General features: G+C 36.2%; 2 protein-coding genes across 7 annotated transcripts in view; one reads left to right on the top strand and one right to left on the bottom strand.

Annotated features, from left to right (window-relative positions):
• ANO3 (anoctamin 3) overlaps nt 1–26,471 on the bottom strand; it is a 264,589-nt gene that overhangs the window by 16,619 nt on the left and 221,499 nt on the right. For all 6 annotated transcript variants that reach the window (XM_040558403.1, XM_040558402.1, XM_040558398.1 and 3 more), the window contains 6 exons: nt 23,205–23,301; nt 17,900–17,960; nt 4,123–4,205; nt 2,676–2,816; nt 2,148–2,312; nt 1,197–1,233 (listed from right to left, as the gene is read on the bottom strand). In XM_040558403.1, coding sequence (XP_040414337.1) covers nt 1,197–1,233; nt 2,148–2,312; nt 2,676–2,816; nt 4,123–4,205; nt 17,900–17,960; nt 23,205–23,301 — 584 coding nt within the window. The remainder of the gene's footprint in view (nt 1–1,196; nt 1,234–2,147; nt 2,313–2,675; nt 2,817–4,122; nt 4,206–17,899; nt 17,961–23,204; nt 23,302–26,471) is intronic.
• MUC15 (mucin 15, cell surface associated) lies at nt 12,445–15,313 on the top strand. Its single transcript, XM_040558405.1, has 3 exons — nt 12,445–12,762; nt 14,222–14,377; nt 15,098–15,313. The coding sequence occupies exons 1-3, from the start codon at nt 12,645–12,647 to the stop codon at nt 15,256–15,258; spliced, it is 435 nt and encodes a 144-aa protein (XP_040414339.1). The 5' UTR covers nt 12,445–12,644; the 3' UTR covers nt 15,259–15,313.

The following is a 26,471-nucleotide window of genomic DNA, read 5'->3' as shown; positions in this document are numbered from 1 at the left end:
TTGATTAAAATTTCCAAATATATATATGATTCAGAAATCCAAACTGCCTTGATTTTTTAAGTTATATTTTGTACTATGTGATTGTTTACCTCTAAAAACGCAGTCTGCTTTGAAATAAAACATTATACAAATTTAAATATACTGCCTCTCCATATGGACACTGATGTTCCTCAGAAGGTAGGATTCTCTCCTGCTCTTGGAAGCAGAACACTTTAGGAAGAGCTACCTATTTCACATATGGAACCTGATGTTTCATCATGCTTAATTCAAGACAAACTGTTTTTATTTAAAATGTATTGTGGGAAAAATGAGGTCATCTATGTAAATAAAATCACTATTTTCCTTCCCATTCTTTGGTACGTAACAATGTATTTTAAAATTTTAGTTGAGAGAGAAAAAATTGTGATCTGAAAAAAAAAGTACTTTAGTATTTTAGTAACTTGAATAAGTTGACTACACGTACTGAATCTTTCTAATCTGTTCAACTGCTTGTTACCTGTAACGCACAAATTTTTAAGCATGTTGTTTCATGTATGCTCTTCAATATTTGAACCAGAAGAGGGAGCTAATAGATTTAAGCAGCGAGGTTGCTTTTAAAATATGACAAGATCAGCTGTGTACTTGGACATGGGATAAAAAAGACACCATGTGAGAAGAAACACTGAAAGATAACATTCACATAGTAGGAGGTCTTAAATGCTGTCTGGAATTTCTTGTTTTCTATAAATTAAAAGCGTTATAAAGAGCAAAGAGAAGCATTAGCATAAATTTGTAATGTTACAGAATTAGAGCTACTTTAAAATTTATGACAACATTTTTATCTTGGACCATGTAATTTTATCTTAACACAATTTTTCCATAGTTAAATTCCAATTAAAAAAAATGACAAAGTGTTTGGATAGAACTAAAAAAAAATCTGGTTTAGTATTGTAACAAAGAAAATGTTTTGATTTTTGTTATAACAAGTTTTTTTCATTTTACATTATAAAACATAAAAAGTATGTTTTCTTTTTCTTTTATCTTATTTCCTTAACGAAGTCATCATAACGTTTATTTCTCTGATATTACCGATACGCTAACAGAAATGCCAGTACTCTAGTATGCATAGGTGAAGTTTTCAAAAACCTATTTTATAGAAGTATGAAGATATATATCACTGCTAGAAAGAACCATACCAGTAATAAAGACGTACATACCTAAATCTGTCAGGAGATAGGCAACCTTCTCGTATACCTAAAGCAGAAATAAGAGGTAGTGTAAGTACAGAAAATCCTGTATGTTATGATGTCAAACACAGAATGAAAAAAACATCAAAGCATAGCTGTTTAGTTGCCCTATGGCATCAAGTTATCAGGACAGTGAAGGGAGTACAACATCTTAGCTTTGTCCATAATTTTGGTCTGATTGTTCACTTAAATGAACTTTTTATGACATAGGATTATCATATGTAACAACAGAAATAAATGTATGACAGCTCTATTTTGAAGATTGCTTTCTTACTGCATTAAGTAGGCAGTGTCCTTAACAGAAAGAAAAGCCATTGTTTGCTGTGCTACTATTCTGTCTTACGTATTTGTGCCTGCACAGGAATAGAAAAATAATACATGCTCTTGCAGTTAAAGAAATAAGAGTTTATATCAATGCACAGTGTGCTTCCATAACCAACGATGAAAGCTGTGATGTTACATGACAGGAAAAGCTTAAACCGAAATCATATATCACAGTTCTTCTAGGACTAGGCAACAATGGTATCACAGATGCATTTTGAGTAAGAAAGGGGAGATTTCAGAAGTAGTCAATGAAGGAAAAAAAAGAAAAAGATTTTACTTCAAAAAAATAATTTAGATCCATTTGGAGAAATGACTTTTTGCAAAAGGTAGTGTGAAAAATAAAAATGCAAATGTAGAAAGAAGTACTCTGTATGAATGTGACTTGGTGACATAAGCAAAGAAGTGTAGTGACAAATTAAGTAGGAAGTAGAGAAAAACACTGACAAATACTATGTTAGAAGAAATCCCTGAAATACTAGCTTTGAACATTGCTGTATAAATAGACAAGAACATGTATACTTCTGATATAGAGTAAACTCAGTAACCTTGTATAAATTGCTTTTAAATTAATCCCTCCTTTAAATGAATTGGACTTACAACATTGAGTGACATGATGATCATAAAATTGATACAGACTCCAGTGCCAGACGTTGCAAACTGCCAATACTTCTTGATGAAATACCACTTGAAGGAAGCAAATTGTTCCATGGCTACCAGACGATACACAACAACTGCAAACACTGCAGTGAGGACCAGTGAAATCTACAGGTAAATGTTTATGAACAGAAAAATTAGAACAAAGAAAAACATCTGAAGTAATTTCTACTGACTCAATAAATTAACAAGTGTTTTAATGACTCCGATTTGTTTTGGTGAGCAGACTTTGAGAGAACCAAAATACTAAACTGCTGAATTCCAGTATTTCTTTGCCGTACTTTTACAATGTAACTATATTACATTTCTTAAAAATAAGATATCCCTAAACAAGCAGTAGGATTGAGGTGAGCAGTTCTCCTGATATTATGTATATCCACTAATCTTCAGGAATGCATTCATGATGTACATTAGTATCCACATCAAGATAAATTTAAAGACTACAATAATTCCAATATTATTAAACATTACCATGAAGAATATTCCTGAGACAGACACCATCAGTCGACTGAGCTTATCAGGGAAAGGCTGAAAAGGTTCAGGTTTTCCTGTGATGGGATTTACTCTTTCCACTTGGGAATATTTAGCTTCAAACTGGGGGCGCAGTTCTTCCTGGAATGACAGGAGATATTCCATTTGTTGTACCTTTTATGTTATCGAACTATCAAAACCAGACTTATATCTGATATAAGAAATTTATACTGATACCAATTCTTTTTTTATAGTGTTCCAACTCAAATATCCAAATAACATGCTCTTCTGAAAACGCTCAGACACCATGCCAGAGACCAATGAAGGAGAGAAACATTGCGAGCCTTCCCTACTATGTGAGAGTATTAAAAGGATCACGGCTCATAGTGTTTAAACACTAATTTCTCTGCAGAAATTGATAACAAAACTATAAATTAATGTCAGTTATGATGGTACCTTTTGTGATATGAAACCATTTATTAAAGCCCCTAGCTTGTATCAACAAGTCTGTGGAAAGCTATAAACTAAGTCATGATACAGTCTCTACTGACTTATGCTGCATGTGAATCACCAGTTAAATTACATTACAGCTATACTCCCTAGTGCTTTATAGAGTGCATAGAATCATTTGACTGGTGCTGATGCTGATAGCAGAATGTAAATAAATAAGTTATGCCTCTCAGAGGGATTTAAAATCTACTGTCTGCGCCTTTGTTTGTCCTGGTTCTGTTTCTAGACAGGATTAGGAACTTTCAGTACAAGAGACCACAGAATCAAGAATCTTGTAAGGATCTGTGCTGACATCAGTCATAGCTCCTGTCCTCTGTATATGCAGCATTTCACTTTCTGGAGTCTAGTTTACTTTCACTGTGGCATCCTTGCCTAGATGTGTGGCTAAACTGAGCTGTCTGTTCACCCAGAGCCCCATTCATTACGAGATTGGGCCTCTTCACAATCTTGTGTCCCAGGAAGGAAAACCATAAACATTCTCCCCTCTTTCCCAGAATATACTGATGTCCATTGCAGACATCAATCACTCCAAAAGACTTAGAGCCTCAATGGCTGGGCTTGCCAGGAGCAGGACAAAGCTGAAACTTAGAATTGTCCTTTAAAGGATCCACCTCATTATTACAGCTATTACAGCTGGGTTTATTATCATCTCTGTTCAAGAAACCTTTGCAAACTAAACAAACAAATAAACAAAATATTTGTGCTCAATTTTTCAAAGGACACTTTTAGTATTTAGAATTGTATTTGTAACGCTAGCCTCAAAATACACAAGTATTCTTGTATAGTCTCAAATACACTGGCGTATTCTACAACTTGTGTAATAAATGCAAATACAATCTGAATGGCAAATTCAGATTGCTGGCATACAATGTGTTGTTATTTACACGTAAATAGTGGTCATTGCAAGATCTACAAATTTACTTCTGCTTTGTCTTACCTCTTCATCTTCCCAGTCTATGAGGTCCCAATCATAGGTTAATACAGCTCTCCTTCTTTTCCAAAACTCTAGAAAGACTGTAGCTGTGGAAATGAACTGCATTTTAATTATGGAAAAAGAAAGAAAAAAAGGCCATGCAGATCTCAATAAAATCAACAATACATAAGATACGTAACATGGTAACTTCCCTTAATCATTTCCTGGCTGGTTTCCCGTAGAATCTGAAAACTGTAAGTAACTTCAAGATAATGACTGTTAAAATTGGAAACTTATTTGACTATGTTCATCTAATAATTTCCATTTTTTTTTTTTTTTGCTTTCTGCTATATCTGTAGAGATAGGCACCTGACAATACATCACCCTTTTTAGGTTACTTTGCTTTTAATTTTATTCAAAATATATTGTACAGTTTAAAATATTTCTCTGAAGAAACAAGCGTACGCATATACAATGGTATCTATTAATGCAGAGCTAGATTTTCATCTTGATTTATTCATTTTGAGTAAGGACAATGATGCTTCTTTCACAATTATACCAGCTTTGTGTTGGTGTAGCTTTGCTATTAAGATATTTTTTTTAATATTTTTTATCTGCATAAGATCATTATCATAACCTTCATGTACTTAGTTTTTTTGGTAGGTTCTATCAAGATAGTTATTACCAATAAATAACTCTAAGTTTCCCAAACAATGCAGTTTGCCACTGAGGTTGCCTATTCCTTACCATAGAAATACTAAGAGAAAAAGAGCTAAAAAGGGTAAGACACCTTGTTTTGGTGGGATTCCTTATAAAATGTGGGCTTGCCCTTCCTGAGAAGGACTTTTTATGCAGGTAGACAGTGAAAGGACAAGAGAGAATGATTTTAAACTATGAAAGAGGAGATTTAAATTAGATGTTAGGAGGAAATTCCTACTCAGTGAGAGGCCCTGGAAGAGGTTGCCCAGAGGAGCTGTGGATGCCCCATCCCTGGAGGTGTTCAAGGCCAGGTTGGATGGGGACCTGGGCAACCTGGTCTGGTGGGAGGTGTCCCTGCCTATGGTAGGGAGGTTGGAACCAGACTGTTGTTAAGGTCCCTTCTTCCAACCCAAGCCATTCTATGATTTTATAATTAAGCAGCATAATCCTTCAATAATCTAAGGTTAAAAGAGCCTTTTCTCACTGTCCTTGGAAATGCTATCACAAGTACAGTGTGAGACTCAGAAATGTTACAAAACCCACAACTATGCAAGAAAAATCCTTTCCCAGCATGCACTCTGTGAGGACTCAGGAGCAATGTAAGCCCATGCCATACAGAAAACAAACAATGATTTTCTATGTGACCAAAACAGGTAGGAAAAATACAAGACATTCTGTAAAACAGCATCAGATGGTCCTCTATTTGTCTGCCTGCTCTAAGAAGCATTCCCAAGAAATCCATTAGTATTCTGTCAGAATAGATATGTTTGTAACTGCACAAATTAAGTTGTTCACTTAGTTACACTCAAAGGTAATAGAAGTTAAGGAAGTAGCCCATTTACCACAAATAAAATAACAAATCCTAAATCCCACTGACATAAAATACCTGAGTCAGAGAAACCAAAACCAAGCAACGGTCCAGTTCTAGAGGAAGCATGTATGTTTCCTGGTTTGCCTTTATTTCGCTCTACTACTCTGCTAACATCACCCGTCAGACCTCCTTGCAATCGAGCCCTTCCAGTCCCCAGTTGCTAGACACTTCTTACTGACTCAGCTTGGAAATGCCAGGCCTTGACTTTTATCCATTACTTCGGTAGAAAAACAAGACATACAACAGATGACTAATCCAACAATCTCAACAGCAAGACAAGAACATTCTTGATCTAACAAGGCGTTGACAGGGCAGAGCTTCTTTCTGCCTAATCTAGCTGCTCAACACTTCTGGGTAATGGACAATTTAGAGGATCAAACACAAGCTTCCAGTTCCCTAAAGAACACATTCTCTGGTGCCTCCCCTGCTTTCCCCAAGACACACTGCTTCCCATTTTACAGCTTTGATTGTAATTCTGAAATTTAAATCTTGGAATATGTGATGTAAATTTTTTTTTTTTTATTGGTACAGCATTTTGGTATAGGTGCACTCACTTAGGGCTTTACTATTAAGGCTTTGCAATACAGTTTGCAGTTCTGTCAGTTGTGCACTTGTAAAACTTTCTCTCAATTCTTATTTCAATTACTTTATGTTTACTGCCCTTACACCACCCGTACTTGTACTGAACTAAAACCTTGAGGCATGTGCTTTACTCAGTTTTTAATCTTCCAGTAGACAAAGGATGATGTTTGCTGGTTAAGAAAGGCAGGAAAGATCGTGGTTGTGCTTTGATACAATTTTAAGTATAACAAAAAATTGACATTGCCAAGAAGAAGAAAAGACAAATGGTTGCTGTTAAATGCTATTAATGGAAATAAGACAGTGGAGAAATAAAACAAAACAAAATCTGGAGAACCCAAGACTACTACGTGAACATGTCTCTTCTGATTTTTTTTCTAAGAGTCACTGCGTCAAGATGAACGGTGTGCTTGTTTCCCTAAAAAAAAGTCATTGCAAAGAGAATTTTTAGTAAGGAGTAAGGGAACCATCTCCACTGCCTCTCTACAGAGCTTGCCCATGGCCAGGTAGGTCCTTTCTGAAAATTCTGCCCCATTACTTGTTCAGTTTTAATCAGAAGGGCTCCTTTACAGAAAATCTGTGCAACAAAAGCAGTCCTACAAACCTGGTACCACACAGACACGCTCTTCAGAATTGAATCTGCTACTTAATAGATGCAGGTTACAGCTGAATGACAGCCTAGTCTCATCTGCCATGCCTGGAGTACCCCAAACCACCCTGTCTCCAGATGGCCACAGCTCTGCATCTGTTAACACTTGTGCTCACTGCAGGAGATCTCGTCTTCCAGGAACAGAGGGCCAGCATCCTGGCACTGCACTGCAGGTATAGGACACTTAGCCAAGAACTGACTCACAAACAGAGCACCTCCCCATTAGGCTTTAAGTCACTCATGCATACAATTTTTACTTTTCATGAGAGGTGAATTGAACTGCCAACAAATACGAGAGCACGCACCCTAACACGCCCAGTGCTGAAACTGAGGGCAGCACTAGAGACTTTCACACAACTGTAACATTTCAACAGAACTGGAGCCCTTTTAATGCTTTTTAAGGTCTTACTAGTTTCAAATACCACGTGCCTATAAAAACATTAATGTTTGTGCTAGTGGGAAGCATACTGCTGACCCTAATAATACCACTTGTCATTTGGTTAATGCTGCATAAGATACAAATTTGGACAGAAATCTGTGGTGTTTGTTTTCACATATCCCGATCAATCTGTTAGATGCAAATTCACCCAGACAAGCAAGAAATTTAAGTTTGAAGCTTGTTGATAGACACTGAAGAAAATCTCCTTTATGGGAATGCTAGAATTCAAAGAAAACCAAACTCATAGGATCAGACTCTGTACTCCCTCCTCTTAACAGACCACCACCTCGTGCCAGACAATTAACTTAAAGGGTAGAACTTGATCCATTCACAGAAATCCTTCCGCTTGTGCACTGTAGTATTTCATGAAAATGCCACTAGTCGTTCTATATAAATATCTCCTTTATATGCCATATCCTCAACACTTATCTTGATGACAAGTTATGAAACAGCATTTGCACTTGATTCTTTAAAAATTTAAAGTGGATACAGATAACAGCGTCATGGCATTCCACTCAAACAGTAACGCAATACTGAAAACACTTCTGAGTCACTCTACACCACATACCAGTCTAGAATAAATACACACAAAGAGCAAAAGAATAAAAAAATGATAAGCTAAATCAGTATATAACAAGTTAAAATAGATACAACTTTCTAACAGCATACTTTTCTTAACTTATTTTTCTGCTTGATTTTGTAGAAGCCTTTTTTTTTTTCAGTTTTCCTCTCACAAAGTGTACAGTAAGAAACCCTGTGATACTAAAAAGTTATTTTTTGTTAAATTATTATTTGTATAGTACATGGAACAATAGTTCCTACAGTTTACAAAAAAGCAGTCGCCCTTCTGAAAGGGTTCAAAAGGCTTTCAAAGGATTAAGCAACAAGTACTGCCTACCCACTTTACAATAAATACTGCAATTTCTGTGAACTCTGTAATGATAGAGCTCAGGCATGACAACGGGGAAGTTGTTCAGTCTGGTTCCCAAATGCTCTGTTGTGTTCAGAAAAGCACTGCCCCACCTAACTTTACCTGTACTGTGCATTCCTGACAAGTATGACACTGTCACATGGATAGCACCTGCACTCCAGTGTTCCTACCAGACCAACTGCACTCTGTGCCACAGCAGTATTTCAACAGGGACTTGCATATCTCGTAGAGCTCAAAGGTAAGTCTGAGGCGTGTTTTTAAAGCTTATTAGTAGTGAATCTGATTAATAAATACTGTATTCTTTTATACGGTGGTCAGGAAGGCACTAGGTACTGCTGCAGCCATATTCTATGTGGAGCGTACTTCTGAGTCAGTTCAGAGTCCATTTTAAATTTGGGGGGGGGGGGGGGGGGGGGGGGGGGGGGGGGGAAGTATTCTGTGCATGCTAACTTAGACCAAATCTCTGTAAGGAAAGGTACTGCTGGTCTATTATTCTTTGTGCTTTTTAGTGACAATGCACACTTAAGCAGCTCTGCTAGTACATATATATTACGTCAGGTTGCTAGCTATTAACAGAAGAGAAAAGTTAACCAAATTATAGAATACAGTATTTATACTCCATTTTATAATTTACTAAATCGTTATAAATTATTTTCTGAGTTCAATACATAGATACATTTAAGCTTGAAAATGTTAATATTCATTGCTTAATAAATTTAGAAATATCTAATCGTTGGAAAGCAATTTCAGAGCAAAGAGACACTGGAACAAACATCCAACACATTTCTGGCACCATCATTTGTTATTATTTCTTCCTGAAATCTAGAAGAGAAACACTCAATATTTAGCTTTATATTTGTTCCATCTATTTTTTTTAAGCAAAGGTAAAAATCTGCTTTTGTGAAGCTTAAAAAGCACAGTACATATGCAAGCTCTGCAAATCCGAACACTTTACTCCAGACCACGAGAAACAAAGAAGTACCCATTAATAATTTGCTCATCACGTTATTGTTTACTGCATAAATTATAGTACTTTCCAACCCCTACTGTAAGGGAGGAAAAAAGTACAAGGCTCAGTTTACTGACATGCAAAAAAAAAGATCCTTTTAATTTATAGTTCTAAAGATTATATTATTTACCCATAAGAAGTTTAAGTGATTATTTTCTCAATAGCTGCAGAGTTTTTGCAGACTTTACACCTACCACTGTCAGGTGCTGGGTTAGTGTATTCATAAAATACATGTTGCGATTTTACTTATTATGCCAAAAATCTATTTTTAAATACTTACAATACCACTGAATATACACAGAAAATAACCACATAAGCATTAAGATATATTTTTCAATGTATGGAAGAAATATTCAGTAGAAATCTGAGCTATTTAAGGAGAAAAAGCCAGATACAATATCAACACAACCTTCATGGTGAAGTCCATGACCCCAGTGGAGTCACAAGGAAACTTGACTTGAAGGGAACCAGGGCTTCCTCCAGAGCGTGGGTGTGCAGATGTGCATGCACATATACTAATAGCTTCAAATTGACTCTAGCAGCAAAGCAACAAGTGAAGCGTGAAAAATCCACTAAAGAAACATGGTGGTGACTGTCTCATGTAAAAATTTCATTCTTCCTGCTAAAAAAAAATAATCTGCATTGATTTCAGCTGAATTGGTACTGATTAATGTAAGCACCAGTAAATCAAAATGAAAGACTTTTTTTTTTTTTTAAAAAAAAAAACTAACAATCTATCCATAGCTTCCTTAAACACTTACTTGACAAGGTAACTTAAGGTTTGGGCTCTTCTGCAAGTTTTTACTAGTCTACAGTACTGCTCTTTTTTTGGAACAGCGCTATTTGCATATTAAGCTCCAAGGGGGGTGAGCATCTTCAAGGAACTTCAGGGTTTGTCTAAACTTTATGAACATTAACATTGCACTCAAAGAAGAAGAGTTAATTACTATACACCAAAGGGTTTACCGGAAGCACAATTCATTACAGCCTTAGAGCTACAGTATGCAATATTCAAAGTAAAGAGGTTTCACTGTTTTGGTCCCCCATAAAGAGAATTACCAAAGAAAAAGACAATCACAAAAAAAACTACAAATAATTTGTTCAGCAAGGATGTTGACTCCTTTGTACACTGCTTTACAAATGAAAATTGCAGCTAGAGTCCACTGAGTGCAATTGCCCTACATAGGTAAGTTACAGCAAAGGGATAACAAGATATGACAAAATTCACTTTGCTGCCTAATACGACTGTTAATACAAGGAAGGAAAGATCATGTCACTGACTTAAAACCAGAGTACTGTCAAAGTGAAAGAATGTTTGAAAACTTTTTAATATTAACTATTTTTTTCATTGTTTTGTAGGTATTATTAGTACTACCAAATAAAAATCTGATTCAGATTACACAGCATTTCATAGTCATCTGATAGCCTGTCACTCAAATTGTAAACATAACTGGAGCTCATCATTGAACTCCAGAGGGGTTTTCTTTGGTTAGCTCATTTGGGGTCAGAGTGGTTATCCTGAGTTTAACTGAAACATAAGTTTCATTTTTTCTTATTTTTTGCTAAATAAGTTGCATGTGTTTAATGAGCATAGATCTTCCCTCCCATTTAAGTGACCTTAACTTAAGAAACAAGGAGTTTTGAGAAGAGGATCAAAATGTTAATAAGCTGATTAAGCAACGTTTTATAAATACACATGCATTTCAAGTAATGGTACCACTTTCTAACCACAAAACTCAGAAAGCATTTAATAGAGCACAAACAAAATACGAACAGATCCAAACTGAGACAGATTGACATGATAAGTAATTACCATCTACCCATTGATATAACATTACCCACAGCTGACTGCTATTTACTGTTACTTTCCATTGCCCTGACCACGTAACATACAAAGAAGCTAACCTGGTGAAAATGCATAATTAAATAAATAATAATAATAAAAGACAGGAAAAAGTACAAGACAGTAGGAAGAGAGGCTGAATATGAAAAAAATAAAGTTACTTTTCCCAGGTGTACATCTCCTTTCTTCAGACGGTAAAGTACCCACATACAGGGACACCTAGTTAATTAATGAAGCTGAAGATACAACTTACCTATAGTTTTTACTGCGCTGTCATGGAATAGGTTATGTACAGCAGTCAGAAACAGCACGATCTCAACTTGTCTCAAACACAAAACTGCCCCACATCCACCCCCCACATCCCTGATATACTGAACAGGATATCTGTTATGATGAAGGGACTTCAAGATGAATATCCCTCATTGTTCTCAATATATTTGAAAAAGATAATGTATAATATGAAGCTTCCAGTTTTCTATAGGAAAAGAAGCTTCCATTTCACAGATTCAGCATCCTCCATAATTCCTGGACCGAATTAGCTTTCCATTTGTTCCTGGCAGCATTCACATGACACTCTATTGCCCAGAGTCACAAAACCTTACCCATCAATTTTCAGGGCTAATTGTAACAATTTTATGTCTTTGCAATGGAGCGTAACTCTTTAGTATGCTCTTAGAGTTGCTGCCTGCCCAGTAAATATTGCCTTCAACATGCCATCCAAATATATATTATTACTACTTTGTACACAAAGTGGCTTTGGATTATTCCTGTCTTAGTATGAAGCTTGTTTATAGAAGCATGGAAGTTTTTTGTGCAAAAAGCTTTTGTTGATAATCAGTACTGTTTTAGGTCAATATTAAGGTCATTAATACTCAATATTAAGTTTTCAGCATCAACATGTGGTGAACTACTGAGTTTTCTACAGTGTAAGACTTTTTATTTTTATTTTTAAACAAGCTTATGTGGGTCTTAACCAAGTAGTTCTGTTTCTCAGAATAATAATAATAAGAAGAATAAAAAATAACAACATAATTTCTTTTCTTGCAGGTTCTCTGTATAACAAAACAAGTTTTCAAGTCAATACTATGCAGCCCTCCTGTGGAATCACTTTTATTTTTCTGTTTGCCATAAAACCTTTTGTTTTCAGTTATGCTGCACCAACAAATGCCAGTGCAAATGTAACAAAAGGAAGAGAGATGAGCAGTCAAACAGCCAGCACACCTCTGATGTCCACTACTGAAGCTACCTATTTATCTTCAACATTCACGATGGTATTAAAAGATGGAATAAACAACTCTGCCACAAACTTCAAAAGAAACTCAACGTCTTCATCAACGTTTACAATACCAGGTGACTTTTCTAGAGTCACCACAAATGCTGCAGCTAATTCTACTGGTCTACCATCCACAGTGACACCAAGCAACTCCACAGTCACTAAGGGTACCCATTCGGCTGCAGCCCTCCCCAGTTACACCTCTTCGATCAACCCCACCACATTTCCCATAAGTACTGCTCTGACATCCCCCATGGTGAAGCAGGACAGTCCTACAACGACCTTCAACACCATTCAGCGTACTACAGAGCTGAATTATAATTTTACCAACACTTCTACTATATCATCTAATCCAGAAGGTACCAATGAAGGTAAACACCTAACTAGAGTGGCTTAATAAACTTATAATGCTGAAATCAAACTTTTTTTTTTTTTTTTAAATTGAACAGAATGCTACACAAGCTGTGTAAATTAATAGGTGACCTAGTCCAGAATAAAAGTCACCCAAAACAAAACAGAAACACATATTTTGGGAGTTTTCTCATGCGTCAGCTATAAATCAGCTGACTCTTATTTAAGATTATTTAAGATTATTAAGATTAATCTTATTAAGATTATTTAAGCATAAAATCCCAGTTCCATACAATCCTGCAATACCCACTTTCAACATCTCTGGAGCTCATCAGTGTGGAGGACAGAATAAAAAGTGATTTAATAACTTGTTTTAAAAAACAAATTATTTGATGTTTGCTTGTTTGTTTTACAATTCCAAGAGCGAATAAACCTAATGACAGACACTGCTCATTCATCTGGACCTACAGTAGTGGACCTAAAAAGCAGATGTATAGAAATAACATTTTAAATGTTAAATATATCAACTTATGTAAGTTCAGAAACTTTTGTGAACAAAGATGACTTCTTATAAATACTTCCAAAGGAATTACTCATTTTGCATTTAATTAAGTTGAGTATGCGTGGGAAAACAATGGAACATAAAACTGTCATTGCACTTTTCTATCCTGCTGTTCTGAATTAGGTCTTCAGGAAAAGAAAAGATCACAAGATACAGTAATTTTTGCCCTGAATTAGCTTTCAAAGTTTTTCACACAGGACTGAAAGGCTTTTCCATGATATCTAGTAGAGTACAGTTTGTACTAAGAACTGAAGGAGCGCCATGCTTTCGCATTTTCTATCATAGTTCATGTCTTATCATAGTTCTAACAACTACAACTTTCCCTATATTTAGATAACGTGACTGAAAAGGAAGTGGGGTGGGAGAGTCAGTTCAATTCCAACAAAAACAGAATACTTTGAAGAAAAGTTTTATGAAATCTGAGGAAAATCTTGAGTAATGCAGTTATTCTGCTAACTGAACAGGTGTAGAAAGCATCACTGGACATCTTACCTTGGATACTTAAAAACTGTTACTCTAAAATTTAGTCACTTGAAATTCAGAGACTGCTATTTTAACTGCTGGTTTACATACTTACAAGTAATTGCATTCAGAAAGTGATTGTTGCTTTATTTCTTTAAATGAAAGGAGAGCATTTGATTCTGCTACTAAACTAGGAAGCTTGTTATTTGACTCAAACTCATTTGGCAACTTTTTTTTCCCCTTCCACTCCCGGTTACTCCCTTCAAAAGGAGGCAGATATCTGTTTTCCTTTACAAAGGCAGATAATTTCAGCAGAGAGTTTGCTTTAGTCATAATCTGCAAAGTGTTTCAGATCCTTAGAGATTTCATGCCACTGCTATAAAGTGCGGGTGAATTATCTGATTTTACAGTTTATTATTCTCATTAAACTATCCCTTCCTTTCTTTATCTCCTAGAGAAAACCAACAAAGGAGGAGTAATATTTGGTGTCACAGTAGGAGCCATTCTGGGATCTATATTAATTGGTCTGATTGGATATTTTATATGTGGTAAGAAAAGATCTGAATCATTTTCCCACAGACGGCTTTATGATGATACAAGAAATGACCCAGGTAAGAAATAGCACAAGAGTTTTGCCTAAGAACATTTAAATTTCTGTACATAGTCATTTAAATGATCTGGTCTTATTGAATTATTAAGCATTGTATAATTGACTCCAGTCAAACGTTTTTTTAACTGACAGTACCTGTTTTTTTTTTTTTTTTTTAAATTATAACAAACATTTCTCCCCTTAACTCTCTGCCACCCTCTTCCTTCCCAATAACTCCTTGTAAATTACTTTAAGACGGAAAAAGTAAGCGCTTTCTCTCATTCCAAACAACCCTAAACGTAATACTAAACCTAACCCTAATTAGGACCCTAAAAAACACGTACGTTGCCAGATTCTCCCATCAAGAAGTGCTCCCAACGGAAGCCTTTGGGTGGACCTGAACTCCCTTTGGGAGCCTTTACGCAACCCCACACACAACACGACTGTGCTCTTTCTCTGCTTCCAAACAACCCTAAACACAGTACTAAACCTAACCCTAATTAGGAGCAGAAAGTCAGATTAGGAACTAGCTTTTCAAGTCGACCACCCATGTAGTGCTGAGTGGGTGTTCCTGGGAGGATATTTTATCCTCAGATTTTGTGTCAGGACCTTCACCTTCTCCTCACTCATACGTAGAAAAGAAGTTAACTGGATTTAGCTGTGATAGACTGCTGAACTAAACCGTGTTGGGGATAAGAATCTTTCAAGGAATATATAAACCATAATCATATTACCCTTACAGTTCTCCACTTAGACAACTCGCTTGGACCGTATGATACAAGCTTTGGAAGTGCACTTGGGGACCAAACCAGCACAGCAGACAAGGCAGAGGGAGACAACGCAGGGTGCCCAGGTGATGGCATTCCTATGGCTGACATGACACCATCCCATCCTGCACCATAATGTTTGCTTTGGGTTATATTCCCACTTGTTACCATGAGATACACTGACACTTAACAGGCAGGCAGCACTCTTCTGCTTTGTAATTAGATGATCGACTTGCAGTTTTCCTGGGAAGATATTAGTCTTGCTTTCTCAGGAATAATACAGGGAAATAGTACACAGGAAAAATTCTCCCTTGTGTGACTTTAGCCAAAAATGTAGGCACTGCAACAGAGCAAAATTCAACTAGGACTACAATGATATTTTAACAACAATACAACCTGCTTCTTTCTCTCCCCACTCCCCCAGTTTAACTACTTTAAGGAGAAAGTATTCCAAATATCACTCCAATCTGATTAATGACTCAGGGCATTATTTTCGCCACTCTGTGTTTGTACCTCCCTCAGAGAATAAGACAAAAAGAATTAGTTTTATTTGCATTTGTCAGAGGCTGAAGTTTGCTGGGGAGAATGGAAATGGAACTACCAAGTAACATGGACTAAATTTAACCTCTGAATATGACAATGCAGTTAGAAACCCAATCGAAGGGAAAAATGAAAGACAATTTCTATTCATCTGTAAAGCTGATCTGTTGTTTGCATTGCAGACTAGATTTGTAGAAACGATGCATGAAGTTTTGTAAAGGTTAGACAAGAAATAATTATCTCAACATGAAAGAAAAGAAACCATCTCTGACATGTATATAGGTATCCTAAAAAAAAAACATGCTCTGTTTTTGTGCAGCTAACAAGTAAAATTATGGCAATAAAATGCAAACAATTGCAAGGTTTGTTTATCTGTTTGCAATTTCCAGAAATGTCTACATAGAAAGAAAGAACATGAAAAAGACACAACTGTAAAGACAATAACATAACAAAAGACATAGCATAAACACAACAAAGTGCAGAGAAAAAAACTACTCATGTGGAATACATGCTTGGTAATATATATCTTACAATGTTTGAATTATTGAGGAGGCTGTGGGTAATGTTGATGGAGTGATCTCACTAACTCACTGGGAATGTTGCAATGTGGGTTCATGTAATTTGTGAGTACATTACATGCTTGCACACACCAGACAGAGAAACAATGGCAGTCACACAGCAGATGAGTGAAAACACATATTTGTTTCAAATTATTTCAAAGATTACAGAATTGAGTGTCTAAGTGCAGTGCTGCCATTCCTACAGTGGTCAGTCATGAAAACTACACATTTCCATCTAAATCAGAACCTGATTTCTAGCATTGTTTCCAGCGTGCTGGTTACAGACTGAAAAATTGAGACACAGTCACCTGCTTGAAATGACCAAAAACGTACTGCTCAGCTTTTGGTTTTATTAGCACATATTATGCCATCTTTCATGATAACCATAAGCAGCATCACGTGTGAAAATTCCTCACACTTTAACCCTGGCCTCAGCTTAAAATGAAGAGTTCTCTCTAAGGAGAACTGAAAGATAGATGCAAGGAGATGCTAAGAAGCTACCAGTGTTCTCTACATTATAATGAACCGTAACACCTATAGTGCAATGTATTTTAGGAATTTATGAAACAAATTACTAGTAATTGCAAGACTTAGTAATTATTATTACAATTAGTAATTGTTAGTAATTAGTAATTATTATTAAAATTACTTATCAGTAATTGCACAGCAGTATCAAGAGCCAATGAAGAAATATCATCAAGGCAAGCAACTGAAGTGTGCCCTTCAGTTAGTGTTGATTTTTTACAATCAAATTATGATTTTTTTGTGTGCATGTGTGTGCTTATCTTATCCTGTGCTTTGATGTTTTGTTTCTGCTTGAATATTGGTTTTAATTTTTACCAGGCCAGCCTCTAAAATTTGTAACATGTTCGTCCTTTGTTGTAAGTTACAATCATTAATCCTTACTTGTATGTGCTATGTAAATAAAGACGTTTTGTGCCATTTGACTATTTAAAATTGTAAAACACTGGCCTCAATTCAGACAGCTGTATGTATGTGATCTGGTATTTTTATCTCAGGGTCTGCACAGACAAACGTTTATACTGGTAAAAATTAATCATGTCCTACATTTAATACCAGTCTTTCCTACTTTTCAACAGCAAAGCATTATTATACTCATTGAAAGCTAATTCCTCCAAATAATTCATGCTGGAACCATTGCATCTGTCCTGCCACCCTACTTCATGCCCCATGACATGCCTTGTGATGTTAGAATGAACATAATGAATAGATATTTAGACAGAGATTTTGAATATAAGTAGTTAAACTGCTGTAAACATTTATCATCAAATCTTCCCTTCATTTCCCTCTAATTAGCTCCCACAAAGCATTCTCATTTATTCTACAAGAATTCTCTATACACTGTGATTTTTGTATTGACTCCAGACCAGTAAATTACCCTATATGTTTGCCGCTGTAAAAGACTCCTAACATGCATGGTATAAAATTCAAGCTTAAAGATATATAAGATACTAAAGACAGTCATTACATTAACAACAAAAGGTATTACTTTCACGTCCTGTTAGCAGAGAAATTGAAGTTGATGAAAAGAGGAAAAAAATGTTTGTGTGACAAAATCATTCTTTAATTTTTACCATGAACTATAATCTCCTTTAACTCAGCAATCCCCAAAAGGGTCAGTTTGATTAAAAAAAGAATAAATGAAAAATTACTTACCCCAGATTGCCATGAAAATAGCAAAGAAGACAGTCCCTCCATTATCAAACAAATGTGTAACCTGAATAGAAAATAAATACATCAGGAACAAACAATATTGCCACATTAACTTCTGCCCCAAAGAAGCCCAGAGTACATAACTGATGGCAGAACTTAAAAACCAAGCATTCCAGCAAGAAGGCCTACTCACACGTTTCTTCTACCAATGTTTGTCCCATTCTTTGTTGTTTTCCAGCCTATCACTTCAAGCATCTCCAGAGCACTTGCTTCAGAGACAGTAAGAGCTGCTCTCTGTCCAGACAGGCTAAAAATTGCTCCAGAATTCTCGTATCCTGGGTCAAATTTCCATTTGATGTTTTCTATTTTAAGATTTTCATAAGCTTAAATCACTTCAGACTTTTCACTTTTCTTCTTCTATATATTACTTAATGTCCCTTTTGATTTCATTTTCTACTTCTAAGCTATCCTGCAATTTCTCTGCAGGTAAGAATAAGATATATTCATTTTCATCCAGAAATCTCAGCCTCTAAAATTGTTAGCGTATTCTCCTTCTTAAAAGGCTAGTGTCCCTCAACTCCCACAAATATAAAATAAATTCTAAAAAACTGTCAGAGAAATGCAAATCTAAATTGCGCACTTAATTTCACTTCATGAATGCCTTCCTTTTTGTTAGATTTATCTTTTATCTCACTCTTCCTTATAAGCTTATCTGCTGTAAAATCCAAGATTTACCAGTAGAAAATAAGGAGTAAGTAGTTTCTGTAAGCCTATGGAACACACTAAGCATCTGAATGAGTGAATGTGATGTCTCACTTCTTATGCAAACATCAGAATTTATATTACAAAAATCCAGAGCTTCTTATATTCAAGCCATAATAAGAAACAGTATTTAAGAAGCTGAAATTAAGATCAATGCACTTTCAACAGATTTAAGATTGCCAGTGGACAGCAATGTAATTTATCCATGGACAGCGGGCCTGAATTTCTTCTAACGAAAGGTGGTTTAAGATGCTGCTGAGCATTAGTAAACAAAGCATAGGTTTCACATTCTTATATTTATATTCACATTCTTATATATATATATATATGTTTCATATTCTTATATTCTTTTAAAAAAAATTAAAACCCACCCAAAGCACAAACCATTGTGAGATAATAGAGCAAACCACCTTGTCAAAAGGCATATGTTAGAAAGAGGATCACCTGAAGATAAAAACAAATAAATAATAATAAAAAAAAAAGTGCAGCAAATTGTTCTGAAATGTATTGTCCTAACCCATTCAAAAAGTTTATGGCTATTTCCCGCTCTCTGAACTCGGAATAGAACATCATATTCTTGAAAAGAATTTACTTTCACTGGTGTCGACTCCAATGAAGATTGAAGAACCAATCATCATTTTCTCATGAAAAGGAACCCTTCCTTAGGCCAATGGAACTGGGCAGGTAACCAGACTGAGTTGGGCTGTACCACGACCTTCTCTCCTATCTGAGGTTACTCTGGCCAGCAGGAACATCCTGTACACAAGGTGTTTGGGGATGCAGCAGCTGGCAGCCCGCCTCCAGCAGATTACCTAACGGGCTCCAGCAAGGGCTGCCCTTGCCCATGCGGACGGATTTTCATTCTTTCAGAGAAAGTTGGCTTCATTGGGTGAACAAGATTACTTGGTAGAGAAAACTTAGGCAAGCAAAAAAAGTTAATAGTAACAGTACTGCTTTTGCCTCTATTTTATTTCTTATTGAGTAAATTGACTCTCGTATTGTGAGAATTTACTAAAAATACTACATAGATTTGATCTGTATGTCAGTTTTTTTTTTTTGTTTATTTTTTAAGCTTCTGAAGAAATGGGAATTTACTATCTGGTATTAGGTATCTATAAATCCAAAATTATCCCGTATAAATCATATAGTGGGATCACTTGTACGTAGAAATATGTCCAAATATGGTTCCATAAAGGAAAATACAACCATAATGGGTATGGTGCCAAAAATGTGACAGGTGAATAAATGCAGTAGAGTACACCTGATGAATACTTTCAGTTTTGAATATACATGTGTGCGCGCAAGTGATTTTGGATATTCTGCTCAGTAGAGTGCATCTTTCCAAGGAAATAAACCAAACAAATAAACAAACCCAACCCAACCCAGCATATTTAGTATTGTTAAAAGTAGAAAACATGTATCTTGCTCTTGACATAGCTCTGTCTTGAGGAAAGGTGTTTGGGCTATACTATTCAGCACCACACTCAGAATTAAGATTTGACTGTCTTACAGGCTAACTGTACAGTTGGAGTAAGTGTTGACCAGAGCCCTCCAAGCAGAAGAGAAATACCCCACGACTCAGTGCCAGTCAGTCAGCGCACCTGACTGATATTGTCACCATCACACATGACTTCACACATTTCAAGTCCACCCTGATTTAATATCCTGCCGCTGGGCCCTAGGGCAAGGTGTGCTGGGAGCAGTACCAGCCAAAGAGCCATTATGCATTGTGCTAGTCACCTCTGCTCGTCAAAGAATCCACCTAATGTGGGCAAGAATGAGAGTTAGGGCATTCAGCAATTCAGGTTACAACTCAGACGTGGCATGCCCTTCTCTTAAATTACAAACTTCATTTTTAATGGGGTATTTTTAAAGGGACATGAAGAAAGAAGGGAGGGGGTGAAAGAAATGGGCAAGAGCAAGAAGGAAAAACGCACCTTTGTATTTTGTCTCCCAGCCTTGCAAGAAACTTGGATGAAAAAAAACATTTCAAGTATGTGATTTGTTCTGCATTACTTTGTGTTATCCAAAATACTACTCTAAAGGGAAATTTGGGAAATTTAGGGAAAGAAAGGGAAATTTAATGAAGGAAATCCTGACAGCAGTTCTAATAACATGAAATATGAACCCAAGTCCTTGTCTAAATGAGGCAGGTCTCATGACATGAGCAGATCTGGGGAGATAAAAGTTACTCAAAATTACTCACTTTTCCTAATAAACTGAATGTTAGCATACTTGTACACAATGGGTTATTTCAAAGAAATGAAAAAAGATCAGAACACATCCTGGAATATGAGTGCCTTTCCCTGGAATGAAACAGGAAAAGCTTCTCTTACAAACAGCCCTTTGATTGTGTGTGGGGAAGACGAAGAAATAAGTCATGTTCGTACAGCAACAAAACCAGAAGGAAAGGCAGACAAGTTCCATTTCAGGAACAGGAAAGAAAGGAGGAAATGCCATTTTCATTTCTCAGCAGATTTGATGCCTTATTTTCAAATCGATTATTTCTGTTTATATTATTAATGGTGCTTCAGAAAGTACAAAGGAATATGTGAAATCAGACTGTAGTTCTCTAACATTACAGATTGCTTTCATTCACTACTTTCTGTGCAGGCACAGAGGAATTGCTGACACACGTTTGGGTATTTGCTGCTCCACTCAAACAACACAGCGGCAACCAGCAGGATCACAAGCCCTTCTGGAAACCTGACATTTCCTAGCGAGAGAAACGAGTGAAGCTGCAGTGTAATTTTCTTTAGAGACAACATGGTGAATGAAGGCATTACAGTTATATCCTCAGAGTTACAAAAAGTTTATTTTTTTGCCATTGAAATGGCCAGATGGTAATCATATTCCTTCCCAAAGAGAAGTCTCTCTCTGCCCCTTGAAAATCAGTTTTTTGAAGTACATGTTACCCATGTATGCAGAAAACATACATAACATGATTAGACCCAACTGGGGGAGATCCAGAACAGACAAATCCTAGTAGAAGAAAAATTTTGTTTGTTTTCTGTGTACCAATCTAAGGCTGGCCAGTTTTTCAGAGCAAAAACATCGGCAGGAAAAGTTGGGAGCCTACGTTATTTTCCCCAGGTTTTGCAGACACTGGGAAAGAGTGCTTGTGAAGACGGAATATGAGCGCTTACTACTCATCTTCCCCAGACATCATCTGATTTTGTTCCAAGACGACTGGTTTAAAAGTGTGCAGAAGTACGGATGAAATGCCACATTTTTTTTTGCTGCATTTAACTATTCACAATGTGACATTAAAATGCATGACTTAAGCACAAGATGTAAGTGTTAATATATATGAGAGACAAAATCAGCTTCTATTAACTGGGGATGTTAAAATAATAGGACCTAAAATTAAAGGGATGCTGCAATACTAAATGTACTAATTTTCTGTCACGCTGGAGTGGACTACTGAATAAGTTACTCGTCATATTCTAAAAAGAGACATTTCTCAGATGGGATGTATGATTTGCATAATGTTATTTCAATTAAGAAAGCTTTTACCTTCGGTACACGTAAAAACTTATGAAATGAGTTTAAAAAGCTAGGAAAAAAAATTAATGCAGCCATATTTTACTATAAAGTTGCAGCAGTATTTAAAAATGAAACACAGGTTGGCCTCACATATGTTGTATTTATATAATATATAACATTATAACATAAATGAAAACAACTTGTTCATTAAAAAATAGAAAGCTAAATTAAAAAAAATACAAATAATTTCTTTCAAGATCATATGTTTTTCAAATATTGCTTCACACATACTTTTGAAACGTTGAGTTTCACTCCAAGTCCTGTCTAAATACCAAATTTCAAAATCTAATGAAAATAGATTTTTCTCTTCCACTTTGCTTAGTTTTGTTGCATTGCCACAACCTAGAGACAATCACCGTTCCATAAATACAAACTTCTGTATAAGATTTGTCTTATGGGCTAAAGAGTTCCAAGAAAAATGGCAAGGCTGCTTTTCCAGCATTATGAACACACTAGCATGCATCAAAATATATATTACTCACTTTGTTAACATTGCACATACACTGAAGTACTTATGATTAGTTAAGTCTGAAGGATAGCTTCTTGTAGCAAAATATTTAATTGTGTAAACTCTTTGCATTAGTTTGAAAAAGCAAAGCACACCATAGACACATTGAAATCCTAGGTAATGCTAGAGAATTCCTTTAGCAGGAGCAGAATTTCAATTACTAAGCAACCAAGGAAAACAAAGAAAGAAGTTAATTTTAAGGGAAAGTAGGATAAACCTTCCAAGAGAAGTTTTGTTACTCAGGGGACTTTATAAATGGATCAAAATATTATGGATTTTGGAAGGAAATGTTTTAAAAAAGTAAAACAAGTTTCAGAGTCATCTCTGAATATTTCAGATTATTCCCTTATTAGAAGCACGGATTGCAGAGGCTGAAAACTCTGTAGATAAACAACACATTTTGCAGTCTTTACTGGAACAAGGGCTGCCATTACATAATAAAAGTGGACCTTGAGACAAAAATTATCATGATAGCAGTAAGCTATTAATTACCTTGGCGTATATGCAGCTTTCATTGAGTTTTTGTAGTGTGCAATTGCGTTCACACATAGGGCACATGATGGTTTCATTTGCCTCGCAGATCTCTTTGCTTTAGTATAAGATAGGAAAACAAAGGTTACAAACAGGCATTTAGCATTCTCAAGATTTTCTGAGGCTGCACCATTTGTGGCCTCTACTTGTTAACAGCATGCCTACACCACAAAACTGACTCAATAAAACAAATTAGAAGTGAATGTTTGGCATAAAATGTTTAATCCCAAATTGGTCACTACCTTAAAACTGTGGGCCCTAGACTTGATGCAATATCTTATTGATATTTATCTGATATTTATGCTTGGAAATATCCCATTCTCTCCAAAAGAAATATCACAAACTGAAGAACAAAATACTGTTTACTACTTGCCAAGCAAATTACTGCATGTTTATCCATATGATGTAGAAGACACCAAACACTAGAAGACGGATGTTGCTGATTTCAATCAATTATCCCACTTTACGTCAGCTGAAGGTCTGTCCCACAGTATGATTGCATACGTACCTAGGTCAGGAGGTCACCGTGTAAAACCCCACTGACAGGCATTTCTGGCATTAGCAGTTTAAGTCTTTGCATTTTTATTACCTATGGAAGAACTTATGTTTATAGCTAATAAAAAAAAGAACAATTTAATATCCTGTTTTGAGGTAAAATACCTTCAAATGACATTCTACTGCTTAAAGATCTTAAGATTTGGGGGTTATGAAATCTCCGACTTCACTGGGATTATTCATATTGAAAACATAGTACTTAAGTGCCTTGACGAAGGCAAAGTAGAAGCACCAGAAGTGCAAAAGGAATTTAAAGGCAAATTTTAACTGCAGTGAGTAAGTAGAGAAACTCAGCAATCACCTTCAGCAATGTTGACATGCCTGAAATGATCCTATGTCACACAAGGAAAGTAGTACTATAAAGCAAATGCCAGGAAATTACTCTCTTGGTTTGTTTTAATAAACATTATGCTTTCATTCTCCTCCTCATAAAATCTGAATTTACAGTTCTAATACTATATGGAAGATTATGTTTATTACCAAATGAATGCATCTATTAAATCCTGTCCAACATAACAGTATACAGAAATACAAGATTAGTGTTGCCCAGATGTCACATTTGTGATCTTTGCTCATACTTCACATAACATCACAACCAGTAATTCACTAAAACGGTACAACATAATGTGGGCTTAAGAAGTTGTTCTAAGCAACCCTGAAAGCCAGAAAGAGCACAGCCCATCATTTCAGAAGTGCAGAGTAACAGCTTACAGTGTGTCACAAATGAGAATTTTCTTGATTGCATTTTCATGCGAATAAGTAAGCACAGAAAATCATATTTCAACAAAGTGATATAATGGTTTGACAGTAATGCAGACTGTTGTCACATATAAGGCCAAATTCTACTCTATTCTAAATTTAAATTCAACATTATAAATGCTAGATTCTCTGTATTCTATATCTTGAGTTACAGTCTACGTTTGTTTTTGATAACATGAAGTTTCAGCAAATTGTACTGCCAGTGACAGGCTACATGCTCTAGCACTACTCTGTAAAGACACGCATTGCACAAGTGTTCATGACAAGTGCTATGTTAATTGTTACTGCAATTCAAATCTTCACCATAACAGAGCAAAACAAACATCTTTGTACTATTCTCACTTACATATCTGAAATCTGACAAGAGCACACGTTGTGAATATGCCTAAAGCTGTGCTGTGTTCATGCCTGGCCTTTCTGTTTGACTGACAACAGTGTGACAAATTAGACCAGTGATAATTAACGATGTGTACAGATGCATCGAAAGCAACCTTATTTAAAATCATCAGACTTATTTTATATAGAATAATCAACATGTAATAGCTTGATAACTAACTTGAGAATAAAGATGTGTAATAGATACGCCACATAATTTGTTTCCAAAAAAAAAAAAAAGAACCCAAATGAAAGGACTTGTAAAGGACTATTATTTAAGCCCTTCCATATGACAGACCCATTGTTCACAGTTTAACTCAAGTAGGGCAAACAGATCAAAATATTTTTAGAAGTGTGTGAAACCAGATATACATGTTCACATTCTTCATTTTTTCTTCTTGCATGTCTGAGCCTTAAAAATGTAATCCAAATTTTCTGGAAGCTACTGTGGAGTTCTCTTCAACTCCAGACTCTTTGATTTTTGGTTACATTAATTCCACAACTGAATCCTGGAACTAGTGGTTGACACACAGTACCCTGGGGAACCACAGTGCCAAATCCGGGCAACGGGAGTATTACCAAGCTTTATTCCAAACTCATGCAAGAAAAACAACATCTTCCATCCCAAACTGCTTTCAATAAAACTGCCATTCTTATGTACCCCTTTTACATTAAACAAGAAAAATGTCCCTAACTGGGGAGAAACTTCTGTTTCTAAACATGGGACACAGATGCGTATTTTCTTATAACAGTATATAGGCCCTGATACCACAGTGTATCAGGGTTTTTGTTATCTCATTATTTCACCTTCCTCCTCCCTGCATAATACATTGGAATCATTGAGTAATTCCGTTTGATCTAAAAGTTTATTGTTTTCCTAAAATTATATCTGAGGAAAGGAGGGATCCTTTCCAATAAGGGGCAAAGGCAGTGTGTGAGAGGGCTACTTGCCCAGGAAAAGAAGGAAGGGTACCACCAAAGGGGATCAAATATATCCTCAGCTTCTGACTTGCTTGTGGCAGCCAGGGATGAACTACACAGACTGTCTTTATATTGCGTGTGGCAGGGACTGACAGCGCCGGGGTCCTGGGCCATGGGCATTCAGCAGCGAGAGCTGCCCTGTGACCACCTCATACCAGCCCCTGGGCATGGTGCAGAGGCAGGCACCCATAACATTTTGTAAGCAAGACAAACTACTTATTGGATGTGACAACGTTCTTCACAACACCCTAATTATTGCTGCACAAAACCTCTGGCTGGCACCGCAATCAATATTTGATTCATGGCAGCGTAACATATATGTGCTTATTCTTCTCTGCTGAAAGAATAAAACGTTCGTTTTCTGCCTGCAGCCACTAGAGGGGGACTCACGATAGCTACCTGCAAGCCAACCATCCCGAAAGGCGCCCGGGCCTTACTGAGAAGAGCGTGCTTCCACAAAAATAATTTGATCAATTGGTAAGTTCAAATTTAGTGGTAAAAGGACACATGAAAACCATTTTTCTCCCCACAGAATTTATCATACTGTAAATCAACACT

Source organism: Cygnus olor, chromosome 5, assembly GCF_009769625.2.
Source record: "Cygnus olor isolate bCygOlo1 chromosome 5, bCygOlo1.pri.v2, whole genome shotgun sequence".
NCBI lineage: Eukaryota > Metazoa > Chordata > Aves > Anseriformes > Anatidae > Cygnus > Cygnus olor.
Note: the sequence above shows the minus strand (reverse complement) of the source record. Positions and strands in the feature narration are given on the sequence as shown.

Coding starts and splice junctions, on each gene's coding strand:
- MUC15 (XM_040558405.1), top strand. CDS start 12,645: ATGGTGAAGCAGGACAGTCCTACAACGACCTTCAACACCATTCAGCGT. Junction 12,763..14,221: donor TCCAGAAGGTACCAATGAAG/GTAAACACCTAA, acceptor TTTATCTCCTAG/AGAAAACCAACAAAGGAGGA. Junction 14,378..15,097: donor TGATACAAGAAATGACCCAG/GTAAGAAATAGC, acceptor TTACCCTTACAG/TTCTCCACTTAGACAACTCG.